The sequence below is a fragment of the Schistocerca piceifrons genome, chromosome 2 (assembly GCF_021461385.2).
Source record: "Schistocerca piceifrons isolate TAMUIC-IGC-003096 chromosome 2, iqSchPice1.1, whole genome shotgun sequence".
Classification (NCBI taxonomy): Eukaryota; Metazoa; Arthropoda; class Insecta; order Orthoptera; family Acrididae; genus Schistocerca; species Schistocerca piceifrons.
Genome location: NC_060139.1, coordinates 545,061,071 through 545,083,203, shown reverse-complemented (window position 1 = coordinate 545,083,203; position 22,133 = coordinate 545,061,071). Strand labels below are relative to the sequence as shown.

General features: G+C 42.4%; 1 protein-coding gene across 1 annotated transcript in view; it reads right to left on the bottom strand.

Moving 5' to 3' along the window:
• The window catches only part of LOC124776883 (cytochrome b5-related protein-like), a 125,546-nt gene extending 103,632 nt beyond the window's left edge, over nt 1–21,914 (bottom strand). Inside the window, exon 1 of the mRNA XM_047252067.1 lies at nt 21,792–21,914. Coding sequence (XP_047108023.1) covers nt 21,792–21,814 — 23 coding nt within the window. The 5' untranslated portion in view covers nt 21,815–21,914. The remainder of the gene's footprint in view (nt 1–21,791) is intronic.
• Between the last annotated feature and the right edge of the window lie 219 nt (nt 21,915–22,133).

Sequence of the window (22,133 nt, the reverse complement as noted above, 5' to 3'; positions counted from 1 at the left end):
GTCGGACATGTCCGTCAGAACAGACACCACATATCAGCATCATAAACCATGACTCAAAAAGCGATAATAAGTATTGCATTAACATAAAGTTGAGTTCTTTTATCGACTGCAGTTCCTTCTGGCCTAAATTCTATAAAAGAACCTGCCTGAGCGATGATTCTTACGGTAGAGTCGCTCATAGGCACTTGAAACGGCTTCTCACTACTTCAAAATACCATGAGATGACCTTTCCTGATGAGAATCTTCGTAGTGTTACGTGCATCATGTACACTGCTGGCCTATAGGCTGAGGAAAGCTGTACAACCTCAGGAGCTCCTTTCAAAGAAAGACTACATATAGGTAATGTCCATAAACAACAACAAAATGGATTGCATCAAGAAATCTTTTGTCTGTATCGCACAACACAAGAACCACTTTTGGATTTCAGTTACAGCGTGGCCGACAACAACGGCATCTGTTTTGTAGAAGAAAGTAACTGATTGTGAGAAACGCAACCTTGCAAAAAGTCAAAAATTATTCAGAAATACGTAACAAACAATAAACATATGGACTGATGTGCAATTCTATTTAAAACAAGTTTAACGCCGGAAATGCATATCCTCCTATTTCCATCTATAGTACTATAAATTTTTTTCCTTCTTTTGCTACCTGAAGATATGACATTTCTGTGTCTTTATATATATATAATGTATTTATGTCGATGTATAATTGGTTTGTTTTGTAAATATTAATCGTATTTTTACGCTGGGTCTGGCCTAGGGAAAACTATGCTATCGAACAACTACATCGATTGGTCGTGTGGAGAACCAAAGTGTTTAGGATCTTTGGTAGGGTTAACTCTGCCGCATGGAGCGCGGGCAGAGGGAGAGTCTGGCTGGAGTAGGGCAGTGGAGCAGGTGTGTGGTGTGACGCTCCCGCGAGTTGCCGCGCTTTCGGGGTTTGGCAGCATGTAATTGCGCTCGACTTGCCATGATAGTTTCTGACACGGTGTCGCGGACGGGAAACATTAGCTGGCGCACATCAAGAGCCCGTTTCGCCTGGTGACAGTGTCGAGAAGAAGGCGCGCCAACATCCAGCTTCTGCAACAGCGACGGCCGACAATGAGTGACTGTTGCCACTTCCTCGATCGACGACTTCAAACCTTCAATCAACCAGCAAGGAAGACTGGAAGCACGTAAAGTTTTAGAGCTGTATGGCAGACCTCAGCTTTTAAAATTGTTCCATTTGCCTCTTTAAATTACAGCAACGTAGCATGAACCTTTGTTGCTCATTGTCCCAATTGCATTACCAAGCAGGGTCCCATCCTTTTCCGGAATGAACCCGAGTGTCGTTGAAATTCAAACGCCAGCATTAAAGTAATATCATTCGATTTCACTGCTTTAATTTCAAGGTTCAGTTAACGTATTCATAGCTGGCTATAATATTTAGATTACACAAGCACAAATTAAGAGTTCGAGTTTTGTTACCATATTTTAGCTTACCTGTGACTGCAGCTCAGCTTGGTACGTACTAAATTTTACTGTTGTTAATTGTTCAGAATCATTTAATTCAGGTTCAAAGTTAAATCTCTTATTTCTAAATTGCGTAGATTCAAGTAGCTTTTGAAATGATTGTTGAGGTAGCCCAAGACTAACCTTATTTTACTGAATTTCGTAGTGCTTCAGAAACAAAGCTCACTATTAATTTCAGTCACTAAATTAACTTTCAGTTGTCCACTTTTATTAATTCTTCTGCTAAATTAAGTCAGAGTGTAGCGAAATTTATTACTTCTGACAAACATTCAGTTTTCACACAACATGTGTCAACCTTCAGTTGCCACGCTTTTAGTGCTAATTATATGTGCAATAACCTTTCTTTTTCAGTTATTATAGTAGTTGTCCATAGGACTGGCAACCGTAATTTTCCCCAAATCTCAAATATGTAATTAATGCCAGTTAACTTTTAACGTAACGACCGCACATTTAGTTTCTTTATTAACTGTACCCCTTTTCAAAATTAGTTTCCGCCAGTTTCATTTGCATTTTTCCTTTCACTTAGATGTAACCCTTTCCTCCCTCTTTACCGACAGATTGCCTTCGGTGACGATTGCTTTTCCCAAATTTCCATTACGTACACGCGGTTTAATTTTTCACTGTCATTAAGGCCGATAAATGAGGGGGAGGTTACAAAGTATTTAACCGTAAAATTAAATTGATAGTTCAGTGCGCTGCAAAAAGGAAACATTTCCAGTACCAAAAAAGTTGTCCTGCTCTTTTGCCTTACGTCATATTTGACTTTTATATTTATAAAGTAAGCAATATAGCTACATCAAGAAACAAGAAATAAAAATCAGGAGATAAGTCGCATTAAAACGGTTTTATTCAGTTCTTCGTCTCTACTATAAAAGCTGGAAATGTGGACATGTTGCCTTTATGCAGTAAGCGGTGCATCTACACTATGAGATCAAAAGTATCCGGACACCCCCAAAAACATACGTTTTTCATATTAGGTGCATTCTGCTGCCACCTACTGCCAAGTACTCCATATCAGCGACCTCAGTAGTCATTAGACATTGTGAGAGAAAAGAATGGGGCGCTCCGCGGAACTCATGGATTTCGAACGTGGTCCGGTGATTAGGTGTCACTCGTGTCATACATCTGTACACGAGATTTCCATACTCCTAAACATCCCTAGGTCCACGGAAGTGGGAACGTGAAGGGACACGTACAGCACAAAGGCGTACAGGCCGAACTCGTCTGTTGACTGAGAGAGACCGCCGACAGTTCAAAAAATGGTTCAAATGGCTCTGAGCACTATGGGACTTAACATCTTAGGTCATCAGTCCCCTAGGACTTAGAACTAATTAAACCTAACTAACCTAAGGACATCACGCACATTCATGCCCGAGGCAGGATTCGAACCTGCGACCGTAGCAGTCCCGTGGTTCCGGACTGCAGCGTCTAGAACCGCACGGCCACCGCGGCCGGCCCCGCCGACAGTTGATCAGTGTCGTAATGTGTAGTAGGCAGACGTCTATCCAGACCATCATACAGGAATTCCAAACTGCATCAGGATCCACTGCAAGTATTATGACAGGCGGGAGGTGAGAAAACTCGGATTTCACAGGCGAGCAGCTGCTCATAAGCCACACATCACGCCGGTAAATGCCAAACGACGCCTCGCTTGGTGTAAGGAGCGCAAACATTGGAATATTGAACAGTGGGAAAACGTTGTGTGAAGTGACGAATCACGGTACACAAAGTGGTGATCCAATGGCAGGGTATGGGTATGACGAATGACCACCAAACGTCATCTGCCTGTGTGTGTAGTGCCAACAGCAAAATTCGGAGGCGGTGGTGTTATGGTGTGGTCGTGTTTTTCATGGAGGAGGCTTACACCCCTTGTTGTTTTGCGTGGCACTATCACAGCACAGACCAACATTGATGTTTTAAGCACCTTCTTGCTTCCCACTGTTGAAGAGCAATTCGGGGAAGGCGATTGCATCTTTCAACACGATCGAGCACCTGTTGATAATGCACAGCCTGTGGCGGAGTGGTTAGCGACAATAACATCCCTGCAATGGACTGGCCTGCACGGAGTCCTGACCTGAATCCTATAGAACACCTTTGGGACGTTTTGGAACGCAGACTTCGTGCCAGACCTCACCGACCGACATTGATATCTCTGGAAAGAGGACCAAGGCAACGTCCCGTCGACGAGGCGGTCATAAAGATATAGCACTCGCTCGTATTGGGAGAAAATGGGAGAAGAAAATTTGCAGTTTCCTACTCACAACAACGACTGCAGGATTTGCCTTAAGCGATTTATAGAAACCGTAAGAAACATAAATATGGATGACCGGACGTAGACTTAAAGTGCCACATTCCCTTCTAAGACACCAGCGCCCCTACCACTGCACCACCTGGATCGGTTCCACAGTCCAACTCTCCTCTGTTAATCGCTTTACATTACCCAGGCTGTTACTTGGTTCAAATGGCTCTGAGCACTATGGGACTTAACATCTGTGGTCATCAGTCCCCTAGAACTTAGAACTACTTAAACCTAACTAACCTAGTGACATCACACACATCCATGCCCGAGACAGGATTCGAACCTGCGACCGTAGCGGTCACGCGGTTCCAGACTGAAGCGCCTAGAACCGCACGGCCACACCGGCCGGCAGGCTGTTACTGTTATTTATTTATTTATTTTTTTTCCTGAGACAAATTGCTGAGTTATCTAGGCACATGTTAAGCAAATTACTATTACGAGTGCTTCAAAAGGAAGATTACGTAAAGGGAATTGCCGAGTTCCACTTCCCGCTAGCATCGAGGTCATTAGAAGCGGTTCACAAGTACAGACGGGAAGGAAACTCGCCCTTCACTTATTGAAGATACCATACCGACATTTACGTTATTCAGCGGCATCAGTGTGCCCGGACAGAGGTTTAAGTCCCGATTCGTCCCAGTATGAGACCAGTGTTTGCAGAGTGCCGTAGGTAATATGGTTTATTCTCGGTACCCAGATATTTCATACAAGAACTTCTGGAGTGTTGTTGTCCTGTTTGTTTCTCCACAAGTGTCCAGCCCCATTTAAATAAAAAAAGTCGTATTTAAGATGGTAGTGGTTAAAAGGAATTTTTCCTGAAGCATTTTTGTAGTGTTAACTGTAACTTATAGTGAGAAGCTAAGTGGGAAGTATGGGTGGTCGCGACCCTCTGTGATTGCTCTGCTCGAGTTATTCTACTATACGAGAGTAACCACCAGATAGGAACATCGTTTTACAGTGCATTCTGGGGACATACGCCTGGGAGAAGGATACAGAGTTGTAACGTCCGTCTGTGGGGTGAATATCGCTTTTCCTGAAATATGTTAAGTCAGCGACGAATATTGAGATTTATCTGAAAGTTTAAAATAACTGAAGTGTTGAAATTCGAAGATTTTAATTTTTTATGGAGTTTCAGGAAGAAAATCCACCAGTCTCAAACGAAGTTTTAGCAGTCTTGTACAATATTTCAGCTATACAGAAATAGCGAACATAGTCACTTCGGTAGTCCTGAGATAAACTAAAAGAGGAATTTGGAACATATGGTGAATCTGGAGTGTCACATTCTGTGTTTATCAGATCTGACATATCAACATCAGAATTGAGATAGCTTACTTTTTCGGTTGGATTCATTTTCGGATATGTCTGAGCCTGTGTCCTGTTCTACCGCTGACAGATCGTTTTCTTCAGGATTGCATGCATGACAAGAGTCACCTTCAGGATTAGACTCTTAGAAAACATCTCTTCTGTCGTCTGCATATTGAATGTAATTGATGAAATGGGTTGTTACAAATTAGCAAACAATTACGAAAAACGGTAAAATGAATGAGCTATAATCAACTAAATCATAACCTGTATGAGTGAAATACATAACTATGAACATCAAATATTTCAAACGAGTAAAACTGTAGTTTATAAAGGAAGAGAACCACACTAAAACTCCACTTGAAAATAAGTAGTTTTGGAGTTGTGATTTTATGAAAAAAGTTATTCACTCAAAATTCCTCTAAGCAAACTCACTTACACATTAATCTGTAGAGTAGACAGGTAATTAAGAATTCATGTGAAAGAAGTTGAGCATTAAGTTGGATTATCAGCCTGCGAGGCACAATAGTGCTAGTACCGGAACAGCAGCCTGTGAGGCGAGTGAATATTTTGGTCTTACCTCGGACACTCGCCTATGAGGCGATGTGGGTCTGGAATGGAAGCAAGGACTGTTGGGTAAATCGGCACGACGAGGTGTGTGACCTTTACTGCACTACAAATAAACACCAAATGAGAGCCGGCAGGGGTGGCCGAGCGGTTCTAGGCGCTACAGTCTGGAACCGCGGGACCGCTACGGTCGCAGTTTCGAATTCTGCCTCGGGCATGGATGTGTGTGCTGTCCTTAGGTTAGTTAGGTTTAAGTAGTTCTAAGTTCTAGGGGACTGATGACCTCAGAAGTTAAGTCCCGTAGTGCTCAGAGCCATTTGAACCATTTTGAGCCAAATGAGAGTCGCGTAGCCGGCTAGAACCGAAGGCCGATTTTTAGCGCCTCTAGCGGAACAAACGTAAATGTATCCACGTGTGAGACGGAAGTTCCGTTCTAAGCGTAAAGGTACTTACTATATGTTATTATTTTATCCCTATTCACAGCAACAATGACTAAGTTGTGTGTTCTTCTTTCTCCCTTGTGTGTTCCTCCCTCTCTGTCTCTCTCTCTCTTCTCTCTCTCTCTCTCTCTCTCTCTCTCGCTTTCCAATCGTATTTATTCCGTAGTACGGGGTCCGCTGTTTTAATGATTTGGCAAATTTATTTTATTTCAGCTTTGTGGTCGGTCGACCAACAGAGCAGTAAGGGAAAGCAGTCTTGTGCGACATACGCCAATCAATTGCGGAAAACCGGGACCGGCCATGGCGTGCCAGACTTGACGCGTGCAGGGTGTGCGGGCCGCGGTCCTGTCAAGGGTCGGCCATCTCGGCTTTGCTCGTTCCTTCCCTGAAGTACCCGGTAAAGCACGACATTTCGTTTAATGTTGCGGTGCGGCATTTTTCAGTCGGCAAAACTCTCTCTAGTCCGGCAAAATCGTGATGTCAGCGCTGTTTACCCTTCGTTATTTGTTCGTGATATGAAGGACGTTCACACGTCCAGAGGCTGTTTGCACAGAAAGAGGCAATCTGGCATTCTATTCTCATAAGCTTTTAAGAAGAGTGGGAATGGGAAGGACAGAAGAGACGGATGAGAGTTCTAGATATATATTTTGCAGTCACATAAGAAACGGGTACTCCGAATTTGCTATGAAACGACATTATCACACCGTGCAGAAAGAATTTGAAGATTTAGTTGGCGATGAAAGACCAAGTACTACAACGATCGACAGACAGTATTCATTGCTCTGTACATAAAGAAGCATTTTGAGCTAAATTAGCAGGCACGGAGCACGAGAAAAAATTGAGGCGAAACGTCTTTTCTTCCATCCCAGCGTGGAAATGACCCGTCAAGCCAGTTATTTCAAGCCAGGTTGAATTCAGACCATGGAGGACCGCAGTATTTTTTTTAATCCTTAAAAGGAACAGAGCCGTGTCAGGAGTGAAAGTCGTGTTAATAGACAGAAAAGAGTCGAGCGACTGACCGGAAGCCCACCTCCAAATCCCTGTACTTGTAGCCAGACCTCGGCCATTGAGCTTAGCTAACTCGTAACATATAAAGGGAGGGGGGGGGGGGGGGTCAAATGAAAACCAAACACCCCGACAATGGCCACATTGCATTCGAAGGTAATCACCACACATGTTAAGACATTTACCCCATTGGGAGGCAAGATGACCAACTCCGCTTTTGTAGCATGCGGGCGGCCTCTGACAGGTCCACTGCCGCACTAACTCTTCCACTTCCTCGTCCGGCTGATACCGACGTTCGGGCATGTCTTCTTCAGGGCACCAAAGACTTAAAAATCACACAGTGAAAGTTCCAGGCTGAACGGAAGATGCTGCATTGTTTCCAACCAAATCGTTGAAGCTTAGCCTTCGCACGATTGGCAGTGCGAGAGCATGCGTTGTAGTCAACAGAATGATCCCGTCCGACAGCATTCCTGAACGTTTTGCACGTCGCAGTTTCCGCAAATTGTCTTCATAGCGCTGCGCACTGATAGTGATTCTACGTTCGTGGAACTGAGAGAGTAGAGCCCTATGGAATCGGAGAAGAAGGCCATAACGACCTTGTGTGAACAGCTTTGGATTTCTTGGTGGGGAGAGGTCGAATGTTTCCGATGTTGCCTTTGCCGTTCGCCTTCGGGCTGTCGGTATGCGGTCGGTCGGAAATATCCTGTTGCACATCACGATCACGCCTGCCCCCACACTGCCCATCGGACGAATGCTACGCTTCAGCGATTTGGTTGTTAAACGCAGAAACATCTCCGTATAGCGAGGTTCTTTCATCATTTGATTTTTATATCTTTGATGACCTGAAGAAAGACATGCGAGGATGTCGGCTTCAGTGGGACGAGGATGTGCTGCAGCGGGTTCGATTGCGGACCCATCAGCGGCGGACCGCATACTACGAATCAGAAACTAATCTTGTCGTCTCCTAGTGGAATAAATGTCTTAACGCGCATGTTGATTGCTTTTGAATGGAACCAGTCCACGTTTCCGTTGTGGAGGTGCTCGGTTTTCATTTGACTGCTTTTCATGCGTTCATTTACAAATTTAAAGATTTTTTACGTGAAGAACGCAATGTATTTACATTCTCAGACAGGTAGGTGAAACAAACTTTTTGCACGTAACTTTGTTCTTTGCTTTTGATGGTTATAGTAGATGTATTCAGACATAAAAATTTCTCTTATTACGAGGGCATGCTGAGAAGTAATGCCTCCGAATTTTTCACGAGAAAATTGTTAAAACTTTTAAAATAAAATAACCTTTTGAGATCAGAACAGGGGTCCGACAAGGGGATGGTCTTTCACCCCTGCTGTTTAGCTGTGCACTCGAAAAAGTTGTGAGGGAATGGAGTGCAAGAACGAGAGGGGAAATAAGACTTGGAACAAAAAACAAAGGAATCACGATTAAGTGTTAAGCATTTGCTGACGACACGCGGAAACGTGGAAGGAAGCTAAAGAACAAATCGCCGAGGTACAAGAGCAGGCAGGGAAGACAGGACTTAAGATTTCTTACGAAAAAACGAAGATTATGTCGAGTATACTTGCTACTCCTAAGAGAATTAAAGTAGGAACTCAAGAAGTAGAAGTGGTAAGGAGTTTCAAGTACCTAGGGGACTGGATTGAATGGAACAGCCTTGAAGGGAAAGCAATGGAAGCAAGAACGACCAAAATGGAACTAGCTTTCCAGAAAACTAAAAACACATACAATAAGAAATCCCTCTCTTGGAACACCAAAATAAGGCATTATAACACAGTAATTAAGCCGGAAGCACTCTATGCGGCAGAGTCACTAGTCATGGGGACGAAAGGGCAAATGGAGAAATTCGAAATCAAGATGAGGAAAATTTTAAGGAAGATCATGGGTCCTAAATTCCAAAATAACAAACAAGTTTTCTATAGAAACGAAGACCTCTGTGCAAAGTCAGAGAGACTCTCGGAAACCATGAGGAAAAGGAGCATCGATTTCTATGGACACATACTCCAAATGAATTCCAGCACAGTAACTAAACATATCTTTGACTACTGTTACAAAAAAGACTAAACTTAATTGGTTTAAGGAAATGGAAAGGGTTGGAGAGAACTCCAGATTACCGAAGTCATGTTAAAGAACGGGGCAAACAAACTAAGATGTTCCAAATTAAGATCAACACCAGGAAACCGATTCAGGTACCAGAGGACCAAAGAAAGAAGAGATTAGATAGAATGAAGAACTATTCGGAGAAAAAGAGAGCACAAGCATCTAAGAAGTAATGGATCTGACGTGCCCCAAAGATGGGTGTTTCGAAGTGAAAAAAAAATAAACGGTATTTACAATCTATATCTTTATTCTTCGTACCTATATATTTGCAGCCCTCTGGCGCTAGATGGGTCAGAACTGTAGTGTGCAACACAGCGGTGTGTAACGTGACTTTGTCGGTGCGTGAGAAACAGCGTGCTGCAATCGAGTCTCGAACTGGAAGAGTTCGTCCACACATGGGACACCCTCTCCTTCAGCAAGACAACGACAGACCACACACGAGCGCTGCGACATCTGTAACAGTCCGACGTCTTGGGTTTCACTGTCATCGATCATTCTCTGTACAGTCCCGACTTGGTCCAAACCGATTTTCATCTGTCTCCAAAACTTAAAGAACACCTTCGTGCACTTCACTTCGACAGTGATGAAGCGATATAAGAGGAGGTGACGTTGTGGCTGCGTCAACAAATTCAAACATTCTAGACTGACGGTCTCAACAAACTGATCACTCTTTAGGAAATGTGTTCGTCACCAGGGTGACTGCGTTGTGATATAAACATGTAAACATGAAGAAGAAAGATAAAGACTGTTAATAACGTCTGTTTTATTTAAAAAGCTTTAAGAGTTTTCACATAAAAGATTCGGAAGTACTCCTTTTTAGCAAACTCTCGCATTTACTATCAGCAGTCATTTTCAGGAGAACATTATTTTGATGCGGAAAGGTTTATTTTATTCTCCACCTTCTATCTTCAGCAAAATATAACTACACTCTTCCTAGTTTCACCATTGCATGGCAAATGAAATAATAAAACTTCGGTTTCTCAGCCGAAATGATGTTTACTACGGAATGAAAAGCACAAGCACTTCAACTCAACAGTTAACTCTAAATCGTTTATATTGGTCTCAATCTTTCGTACTTGTGACAAGTTGCAAATACCGAGTACCTGTGTACGATGGTGTAGAATTACGTAGCCACAGAACAGCAAGATATTTACAACTCCGGGTCTGGCTAATTAACCTCTCTGTCTCGTATACCAACGCACTGCCAATTACGTGAAATCGGCTGTTTTTAACTGAATGCCGCGAAATTTTGTATTTGCTCGGCTCTTGAATGAAAACATCTTGAATTTGAAAAAAATTTACTAATATTAGATTTTTGGTTAGCGCTACAAGCCAAAAACTGCTTTACAATGTTTGTCGACAAGAAAGCTCAAACTTAGTAATGGCGGTTTTGGTTCAGTCGTGCTCGAACGAGTTCCTGAGAGCTTGGCGGCGCACTGGTGGGACACTGGTTCCGCTCTTGAGAAGACCGGAATTCAGTTCTTCGTCCGACCGTTCTCACTTAAGTTTCCTTGATTTCCCTAGATCGCCTAAGTTGAACGCTAAGACAGTTACTTTGGAAAGGGCACACCGATTTCCTTTCTCATCCTTCCAGAATGCGACCACATGCTTCGTTTTTAAGGACCCCGCGTCAGTGGGACATTAAACCCTGATCTTTCCTGATCAATAGCGAACACTCAAAATCCACACACACACACACACACACACACACACATATATATATATATATATATATATATATATATATATATATATATATATATATATATATATAATTGTTGTTGTGGTCTTCAGTCGAGAGACTGGTTTGATGCAGCTTTCCATGATACTCTATCCTGTGCAAACTTTTTCATCTCCCAGTGTCTACTGCAACCTACGTCCTTCTGAATCTGCTTAGTGTATTCATCTCTTGGTCTCCCTCTACGATTTTTACCCTCCACGCTGCCCCCTCCAGTACTAAATTGGCGATCCCTTGATGCCTCAGAACATCTCATAGCAACCGATTCCTTCTTCTAGTCAAGTTGCGCCAAAAATTTCTCTTCTCCCCAATTCTATTCATTACCTCCTCATTAGCTATCTGATCTACCCATCTAATCTTCAGCATTCTTCTGTAGCACCACACTGCGAAAGCTTCTATACTCTTCTTGCCTAAACTATTTACCGTCCATGTTTCACTTCCATACATGGCTACACTCCATACAAATACTTTCAGAAACGACTTCCTGACACTTAAATCAATAATCAATGTTAACAAATTTCTCTTCTTCAGAAACGCTTTCCTTGCCATTGCCAGTCAACATTTTATATCCTCTCTACTTCGACCATCATTAATTATTTCGCTTTCCAAATAGTAAAACTCATTTACTACTTTAAGTGTCTCATTTCCTAATCTAATTCCCTCAGCATCACCCGACTTAATTCGACTACATTCCATTATCCTCGCTTTGCTTTTGTTGATGTTCATCTTATATCCTCCTTTCAAGACACTGCCCATTCCGTTCAATTGTTCTTCCAGGTCCTTTGCTGTCTCTGACAGAATTACAATGTCATCGGAAAACCTCAAAGTTTTTATTTCTTCTCCATGGATTTTAATTCCAACTCCGAATTTTTCTTTTGTTTCCTTTGCTGCTTGCTCAATATACAGATTGAATAACATCGGGGATAGACTACAACCCTGTCTCACTCCCTTCCCAACCACTGCTTCCCTTTCATACCCCTCGACTCTTATAACTGCCATCTGGTTTATGTACAAATTGTAAATAGCCTTTCGCTCCCTGTATTTGACCCCTGCCACCTTCAGAATTTGAAACAGTATTCCAATCAACATTGTCTAAAGCTTTCTCTAAATCTACAAATGCTAGAAACGTAGGTTTGCCTTTTCTTAATCTTTCTTCTAAGATAAGTCGTAAGGGTCAGTATTGCCTCACGTGTTCCAGCATTTCGACGAAATCCAAACTGATCTTCCCCGAGGTCGTCTTCTACCAGTTTTCCATTCTTCTGTAAAGAATTCGTGTTAGTATTTTGCAGCTGTGACTTATTAAACTGATAGTTCGGTAATTTTCACACCTATCAACACCTGCATTCTTTGGGATTGGAATTATTATATTCATCTTGAAGTCTGAAGGTATTTCGCCTGTCTCATACATCTTGCTCACCATATGGTACAGTTTTATGATGGTTGGCTCTCCCAAGGCTAACAGTAGTTCTAATGCAATGTTGTCTACTCCCGGGGCCTTGTTTTGACTTAGATCTTTCAGTGTTCTGTCAAATTCTTCACGCCGTGACATATGTCCCATTTCTTCTTGATCCCCGTCCTCTTCCATTCACATAATATTACGCTAAAGTACATTGCCCTTGTATAGACCCTCTATATACTCCTTCCACCTTCCTGTTTTCCCTTCTTTGCTTATAACCGGTTTTTCCACATGAGCTCTTGATATTTATACAAGAGGTTCTCTTTACTACAAAGGTCTCTTTAATTTTCCTGTAGGCAGTATCTATCTTACCCCTAGTGAGATATGCCTCTACATCCTTACATTTGTCCTCTAGCCATCCCTGCTTAGCCATTTTGCACTTCCTGTCGATCTCATTTTTGAGACGTTTGTATTCCTTTTTCCCTGCTGCATTTACTGCATTTTTATATTTTCTCCTTTCATCAATTAAATTCAATATTTCTTCTGTTACCCAAGGATTTCTACTAGCCCTCGTCTTTTAACCTACTTGATTCTCTGCTGCCTTCACTATTTCATCTCTCAAAGCTACCCATTCTTCTTCTACTGTATTTCTTTCCAGCGTTCTCGTCAATCGTTCCCTAATGCTATCCCTGCAACTCTCTACAGCCTCTCGCTGTTTCAGTTTATCCAGGTCCCATCTCCTTAAATTCCCACCTTTTTGCAGTTTCTTCAGTTTTAATCTACAGTTCATACCCAAGTCAGAGTCCACGTCTGCCCCTGGAAATGTCTTACAATTTAAAACCTGGTTCCTAAATCTCTGTCTTACCATTATATAATCTATCTGAAATGTTCCAGTATCTCCAGGCCTCTTCCATCTATACAAGAATAATTTCATCAATCTCTTCGTCATCTGCGGAGCTAGTTGGTATATAAACTTGTACTACTGGGGTAGGCGTGGGCTTCGTGTCTATCTTGGCTACAATAATCCGATCACTATGTTGTTCGTAGTAGCTTACCTGCACTCCTATTTTTTATTCATTATTAAACCTACTCCTTCATTACCCCTATTTGATTTTGTATTTATAGCCCTGTATTCACCTGACCAGAAGTCTTGTTCCTCCTGCCACCGAACTTCACTAATTCCCACTATATCTAACTTTAACCTATCCATTTCCCTTTTAAAACTTTCTAACCTACATGACCGATTAAGGGATCTGACATTCCACGCTCCAATCCGTAGAACGCCAGTTTTCTTTCTCCTGACAACGACGTCCTCTTGAGTAGTCCCCGCCCGGAGATCCGAATGGTGGACTATTTTACCTGCGGAATATTTTACCCAAGAGGACGTCATCATCATTTAATCCATTTAACCATACAGTAAAGCTGGATGCCCTCGGGAAAAATTACGACTACAGTTTCCCCTTGCTTTCAGCCGTTCGTAGTAACAGCACAGCAAGGCCGATTTGGTTAATGTTACAAGTCCAAATCGGTCAATCATCCAGACTCTTGCCCCTGCAACTACTGAAAATGCTGCTGCCCCCCTTCAGGAACCACACGTTTGTCTGCCCGCTCAACAGATACCCCTCCGTTGTGGTTGCACCTACGCTACAGCAATCTGTATCGCTGAGGCACGCAAGCCTCTCCACCAACGGCAAGGTTCATAGTTCGTGGGGGGGATGGGGGGCTTGGAAAAACTACCGCATTGTGCATGAAGTTTGAATTCATTATTCCTTTGCTACTAACTCTATTAGAAATGTATTTCGCAGACAGTATGCAGATACGCCGCTGAATGCTCCAACACAAATACATTCTTGTACGACACATAAGTTCAAGAGGTATGACGACATAAACACTGAGACGCGTAAACAATTGCTGCACTTTGCATGGGTTTTAATACATTTATTCTTAGAAGCGTTGCCATAGAGTCGATTGCAAAATCTCATTGTAGATACGCGAAGCTACTGCGCCCTGCGAGCAGAAACTGTTCGGAATCAAGTTTCTTAATTAGGATACTTTACCTCTACATTTGTACATTATACAGGTTGCTATGGGCAATTGTTCTATAATTTCAGGTCTTTTCACGCGTACATGGAAACGAAATTTTTACGATACTGCACTACAAACACTGTCCATTATTTGTTTCCGTTTCTAATAGAAAAATTGCCAAACGAATACAGCGGCAACGCCAGTTTCGTTAACTAATATCTATATAGAACGGAAATACATTCAACTGTTTGGAAGTCAACTGTGATCTGTCATCAGTCATTTGTTGCAAATTTTGGAAATTTGTGGTAATGTCTTATGGGACCAAACTGCTGAGGTCATCGGTCCCTTAAGCTTACGCACTGCTTAATCTAACTTACGCTAAGGACGACACTCATACCCATGCCCGAGGGAGGACTCGAACCTCCGACGGGGGGAGGCCCGCGGACCGTGACGCGACGCCGTAGACCGCGCGGCTACCCCGCGCGGCTGTCATTTATTGCGATCGACTCAGTACAGTATTGACAAATAAACGACATAGTCTATTAGAAATCATGACCCTGGCGATATTTGAATAGCTGTTTTGCAACATTCTGTTAAAAATGTTACTAGTCTTAAAATGCTTTTTTCTGTGTAACACATTTTTGCGATGATCGACATTTATATATCCGACGTCACCCTCTCATCATGGCAACTACGTACGCGAATATATATTTGACCCTGCTTTTTCTTACAGATCCCTATATTAACACTTTTGTTTTCTTCTCACAATCAGTATGATGTATACGATGGTGTAATTAATACAGTGTTAATGATAGGTATATTTTCTTTTTCAACATAACACGGGTAAAGCAAGAAGACTAAAAGGTGAGAAGATGTCTGAATATAACGCCGAAACTGCCATAAAATAGCATCGAAATCGACGAAAAATAGTAACGAATTTGATCATTAAACATCGCGCTGATTTGCCAAATCTTCATTGTGTAGAAGAAACAGCCCCTCTACCTGAATTCGAAACAATAAGCCACGCCGCCTTCATTGAGATAATAGTAAACTGGAGGTTAAGTTATCATCTTTTGACATTTGACGGCGTCAACAGTTTCTAAGATTCACAGCCTACAACGTACAGAGACGATATATCTGCGATCAGGATATTACAGAATGAAGAGGAGCGTCGGTTACCACACCACTTTGGAGTCGTTTAAGGAGAAAATGGTTCATATCCTGGTCAGAACCGTTGTGATTAACCGTTTAGTACGGCGGCGGCGTGGTTGCACTGGGGTCGCATTGCGAATGAATATGGTTCAAATTCCTATTCAGCCATCCAAGTTTAGGTTCTCCATGGCAATTTACTTTGGATGAAAACTGTAATACTTCCTTTGAAAATAAGGTTTCCTTCCTGAATTTCGTCCAGTTCGCGTTTGTGTTTCGTTTCTTATGACCTCGACGTCCACAGTGCCACTAAAACTTAATCTTCCGTCATTTTGATTTAGATTATCCGAGATGTTTTAAAAAGACTTCTGGAGTTGTTAACATGACACTTGAAGAGGAAAATCAATTGGCAGCTGAACCATAATTGCTTTAAATACTATTCAAAAACGTATACGTTTTCAATAACCACCGATGGAACTGAAAGTTCAAAGCAATAAACTTCGGATGCTTTGACCCAGCGTTACTCGAGCTACACTATTTGTTCTTTGCTGGAATCTTGCACTGTGGTCCATTACAAAGACGTGTAATCTAGTGTCATGTTTTGTCTATAATGTGTTCCTTAAAAACAATTAGTTCGATAAATGTACCTTGAATTGAAGGGTAATATACATAAACATGGATGTACGTGCGTACGTTTCGTCATAGTTCTAGGAGTAAGACAGTAGTCACGTGTAAAGCATAACTCTGGAATGCCTGGAGAAACTTCAACAAAACCTGGCTACATACACGACTTACTATCTGGAAAAAATACTGTCGAGATAAAACACCCAAACTCTCATCTCCACATACAGAGTTGCTAGGGGTGTGTCATCCCTAAGGTAATTGTGTCCTGGTACTTAGTGACATCTGCGTCAATTGTGTCCTGCTACTGAATGACATCTGTGTCAAGTTTAGTTGAATGTTCGAAGTGTTCCACAACTGTTCTGCATATTATCCTCATACTTCCGTGTTTACATGAGGTGTATGAGAGGATGAGGTTGGGATGAGAAGGTAAAACCGAAAACAAGTTAGAGTGTATTAGATCTAAAACGAGTTGCTGGCCTGAATGGCGAAAGTCGCGATTACGTAACTGTAACTCTGGAACGCTTGGAGCTATTTCAACCAAATTTTGGGCACATGTGACTTGCAAACTGGAGAAATAGTTCTGTGGAATTACAAGATTGCTAGGAACTGGATTAGGGATAAAGGAGAGAAGCATAGCTTTGGAGAGTGTAGAGATATTTCAACGAAACTTATTACCCGGACAGCTCACTATCTCGAAAAAAAAGAAAAAAAATGCTACGGCAGTAAGTCTAGCACGCCTAGGAGTGGTTCAAGTGGCTCTGAGCACTATGGGACTTAACTGCTGAGCACTATGGGAGTTAACTGCTGAGGTCATCAGTCCCTAGGAGTGGTGCGGGATGGAAGCGGGTAACACGTAAACGTAACCTAAAACCATCGGTATGTGTCGAATACGTAGTTTCGTTTTTTCGTTTTTTGCGAGCTGACTAATGATAGTCGCGAAAACATTTCCCCATTAGTGGTGTAGTTACTGGTTGAAAGAGAGAGAGGTGTAAAAATCTTAAGAACATCCTTCAAAAATGGTTTAATGTAAAAATTATTAGTTCTTGCGCTTGTAGGGGGAAATAAATGACCCTTTCTTTAAGTCTTCTTACTGATTTGATGGGGGCCGCTACGAATTAGTCTCCTGTTTCAACCTCTTCATCTCAGATTACCACTTGCAACCCACATCCTCAATTATTTGCTGGGTGTATTCCAAATCCCGCTTCCTTCTGCAATTTTTCCTCTATAGCTGCCTCTTAGTATCATGGAAGTTAATCCATGATGTCTTGACAGATGTCCTAGCATCCTGTCTTATATATAAGCAAATTTCCTGACCCACCTGGATAGCTGGGGGTGTTAAAACGCTGCTTCCGGGACGGGGAGGTGCGCCGGCCCTGGATCGAATCCTCCCGGCGGATTAACGACGAGGGTCGGTGTGCCGGCCAAACTGGATGTGGCTTTTAGGCGGTTTCCCACATCCCAGCAGGTAAATACTGGGACTGTACCCAAGTCCTGCCTCAGTTACACAATTCACGAACATCCAGAACACTTTCCAGTACTTTCACATCAATCACTCTACATGCAGACAGCTGTGGTGAACACATTTCGTTCCTGCACGTAACGGGGTGACGACAGGAAGAGCATCAGGCCACCCCTTAAACTAACTACGCCATATCCGTTCATAACCATGCCGATCCAGCACCAATGTGGGACAAGTGCACAAGAAAAAAGAAGAATATAATGAAATTTCATATTAAACGAATATTACAATGACTTTCTTAAAGATTTCGCTTTATAATTTGCCTTTTTTATATACATTTTTAAAAACGTGTAAATAAAATAAGTTTGTTAATATGTTTCTTTGCATGGCCATCTTCCGCACCAGCTGTTGAAATCAGTTATTATCCATTTCTCCGTCTTATATATATATATATATACTTAGTTACAGATCTTGCATCGGAATGTCAGCTGGTTGGCTTGAATATGAACCTTTCCAAAACAAAAGTAATGTCCAACAAATGGCTCCCAGCTGGAGATGTGAAAGTCAAGGACAGTCTACTAGAAGAGGTCAGTGAATATGTCTACCCTGGCCAGATTATAAATACGAAGGGAGACATAAGGCCAGAAATCTATCGACGCATCAAGCTTGGCTGGCAAGCATTTGGGAAGAATTCAATAGTATTCAGATCAAAAATGCCAGTAAATTTGAAGAAAGCAGTATTTGATCAATGCATTCTTCCTGTGATGACGTATGGCTGCGAGACATGGAGACTGAACTCATTTACAAAAGGGAAACTTAGGACAGCACACAGAGCCATGGAGAGATCAATGCTGGGCTATACAAGGAAGGACAGGAAAAGATCAGATGACATCCGGTCTGTGACGAAGGTTAATGACTTCTTAGAGACAGTAGGTTCCTTGAAATGGTAATGGGCTGGCCACGTCGCAAGAAGAAAAGACAACAGATGGACGAAGGTAGTACTGGATTGGATTCCGAGAGAGCACCGGAGGCCTAGAGGAAGACCACCAGACAGACGGGACAAAGACATCAAAAAGATCGCTGGTAACACCTGGCAGAGAACTGCCCAAGACCGTCCCATTGGAGAAGAGTGCTGAAAGCCTACCTGAATCCACGACTCGAAGAGGCCACATCATTTAATGATTGAATTGGCTGATGATGATGACATATATATATATATATATATACTGATCAGCCAGAACATTATGACTACCTATCCAATAGCCAGTATGTCCATCTTTGGCACGGGCACGGATAACAGCGGCAACGTGTTGTGGCATGGATGCAGTGAAACCTTGGTAGATGGTTGGAAAGCACTGGCACCACATCTGCACACACAAGTCACCTAATTCCCGTAAATTCCGGGAAGGGGGGCGACGAGCTCCGCCGCCACGTTCAATCACATCCCGGATGTGTTCGATTGGGTCCAGATCTGGCTTGTTGTGGAGGGAGGGAGGGGCATCACATCAATTGGAGCTCGCCACTGTGTTCCTCGACCCACTCCATGGCACTCTTGGCCTTGTGGTGCATTATCTTGTCGAAAAATGCCACTGCCGTTGTGAAACATGATCGCCATGAAGGGATGTACGTAGTCTGCAACCAGTCTACTATACTCTTTGGCCGTCACGGTGTCATGCACGAACTCCACTGCACCCGTGAATGCCCACGTGAAATGTTTCCCAGAGCATAATTGAGCCGTCGCCAGCTTGACTCAGTCCCGCAGTACAGGTGTCAAGGAGCTGTTCCCTTGGAAGATGACGGATTCGCGCCCTCCCATCGGCATGATGAAGAAGGTGTCGAGATTCATGACACCATGCAACGCTCTGTCCCTGCGCCAACATCCAGTGCCGATGGCCACGTGCCCATTTCAGTAGTAATTGCCGATGTCATGGTCATAAAATTGGCGTATGTATGGGTCGTCGGCTGCGGAGGCCTATCGTTGGGAGTGTTCGGTGCACTGCGTGTTCAGACAAACTTTTACTCAGCCCAGCATTAAAGTTTGATGTTAGTTTCGCCACAGTTCGCCCCCTGTCCTGTTTTACCACTCTGCCCAACCTACGACGTCCGACATCTGTAATGAAGGGGGTCGCCCAACCCCGCGAGGCCTGGATGTGATTTAACCTTGGTTTCGTCACGTGTTGAAGACATACACCACAGCACTCCTCGAACACACAAATTGTACAGTTTCCGAAACCCTCGTGCCAGGCCTCCAGACCATCACTCAAACAGATCACGCGATTTCCCCATTCTACACATGGACAGCACGCTCACTTATACTAGGTGCAGTATGCGTGTGTCTGACTAGCAGTTATTCCTCGCCAGGTGACGCTGCTATCGCCTGGACGGGTTCATATCGATAGTGGGTCGCCGGTCATAATGTTCTGGCTGATCATTACATATAAGAGACATAACACAGTAAGTAAAGAGCACATCAGTTTTATAAACAAAAATGCTAATTTTAATCTAAAACAACCAAAATGTACAAACATATATATCGAATTTTCTGAATAACCACAGAAGATGCTTCATAAATAAAAGCGAATCGCGTCTGGTGTAAAACTCTCTTTAATTAAATTACGATAAGCTCAAGACGGAGAAACCAACAATAACAGAAACTGAGTTCGTTTTGACACTACAGACAGATCTATTTTTCTATCTAATAGGAGAGTGGGATAAACATGTTGCCGGCATCGCCGAGTAATCAGCCCCTACGTTATCGAAGGACTAAACCGGTTGATATTTCATGGTGCAGTCTTGCAGTTGCAGGATGCCAGTCTGACGGCTCCCACGAGAAAAAAAAGTATTTTCAGTATTTCTTATAATTACCAACCGAATATAAAAATTTAAAATCCTGCCATAATGGCAGATGAGTAAGACGGACAACCAGTTGTAATATTTTTATTGCAACTGGTTGACTGTCTTATTTACCTGCTATTCCGTAACCGTTACTGAAATACAGCCATGCTCAAAATATCCCGTTATAATCTACTTATTATGAGGTACAATTTTATGTTAAAGGTTTAACACATTAGGGGAAGTATTGTACCTGAAATTTTGTGTATTTCTGGAGGCAGCCTAACTCAGTTACCCAGATTATTTTCACCCAGATTTGAGAATGCGAGCACTTAGCGCTTTCCAACAAACTTTACACAGTTCCAAACCTTTCTCTCGCTGACACCCCTCTCGCAACGACGAAAGGAGAAAGGTTTATTGATTATTATATTTTCACTGTTCATGTAGTAAATTTTTCAGCATCAAGCATGACGTTCTAATATATATTACTTCTTTACTACTAATTCTATTCGTAACGCATTTTGCAGACAGTATCAATATATACAACTTAATGTACCACTCAATCGTATTATTCTGCGACACATAGTTCAGGAGTTATGACATCATAAATAGTGAGATACGTAAAAAACTAGCTTTTACTTCAAACGGAGCGCGTATTACCCGAACTATACTCATCCAGTCCTTGATAAAGAGAGCACTTAGCGACTTTCAGCAAACTTTACACATGATTTCAAACTTATTTCTAATTATCGCTTACATGCTTAATGTCAAATATTTAACACGTTATCTCATTTGTTAAGTAATCAGACATGGGACATCGATTCTTCTAAGGAATCGGTGTTGGGGGTTACTGCTTCATACTAAAAGACTGTCACGCTCATCGCAGAACTACACGAATATTTCCTACAATATACAAACTTGAAATATTTGTCTTGACTGTGTTCCTATGAGCTTACTCACTGAGCGTTTATACACTGTCCCGCTCATCGCAGAACTACACGAATATTTCCTACAATATACAAACTTGAAATATTTGTCTTGACTGTGTTCCTATGAGCTTACTCACTGAGCGTTTATACACTGGCCCGTTCCTCGACTGGCACCGGCAACCTCGCTACACAATTACAAATAACAATAACATCTAGTGCTACTCACAGTGTGAAGAATAAAGTACGCACCAAAGTGAATTCGACGTTTTACTCGGTAAGCTGTATGGAAAGAACTGCTTCAATGCCTTGTACTATCTGGCGGCAACTTTGTTTCAGGCGCCTACGAAACCAGACTTTAAATTCCTGTTGACGATATCAAATTTTCTAAAAGTCCGTAGACACTTACCGAATCTCCACGATCGGTCCCATAGTACTCGCGTGCCAAACTCTTGGGTTCGCCTCTAAACTACTTCTTCTAGGTCATTGCGTAAGCGTTACGTGTTGTCAAGGCTTGAGAACGAACCAGCCGCCGCGCAAAGCGGAAGCAAAGCCCACAGTCTGCTGCGTCATGCTATCTTAGTTAAGCGCCAGCGTTAGTTTTTTGTCAATAAAAATCACCGAAATTGACGATGATAATACTACCTGTAAAGAGAAATATTAGTCGAGTCTCTTGCGCATTTGCAGAAATATGATAGGATAAAGTATAAAATTTTGTTGTTTATTCAGTTCACTTTATGTAGTTGGCAAC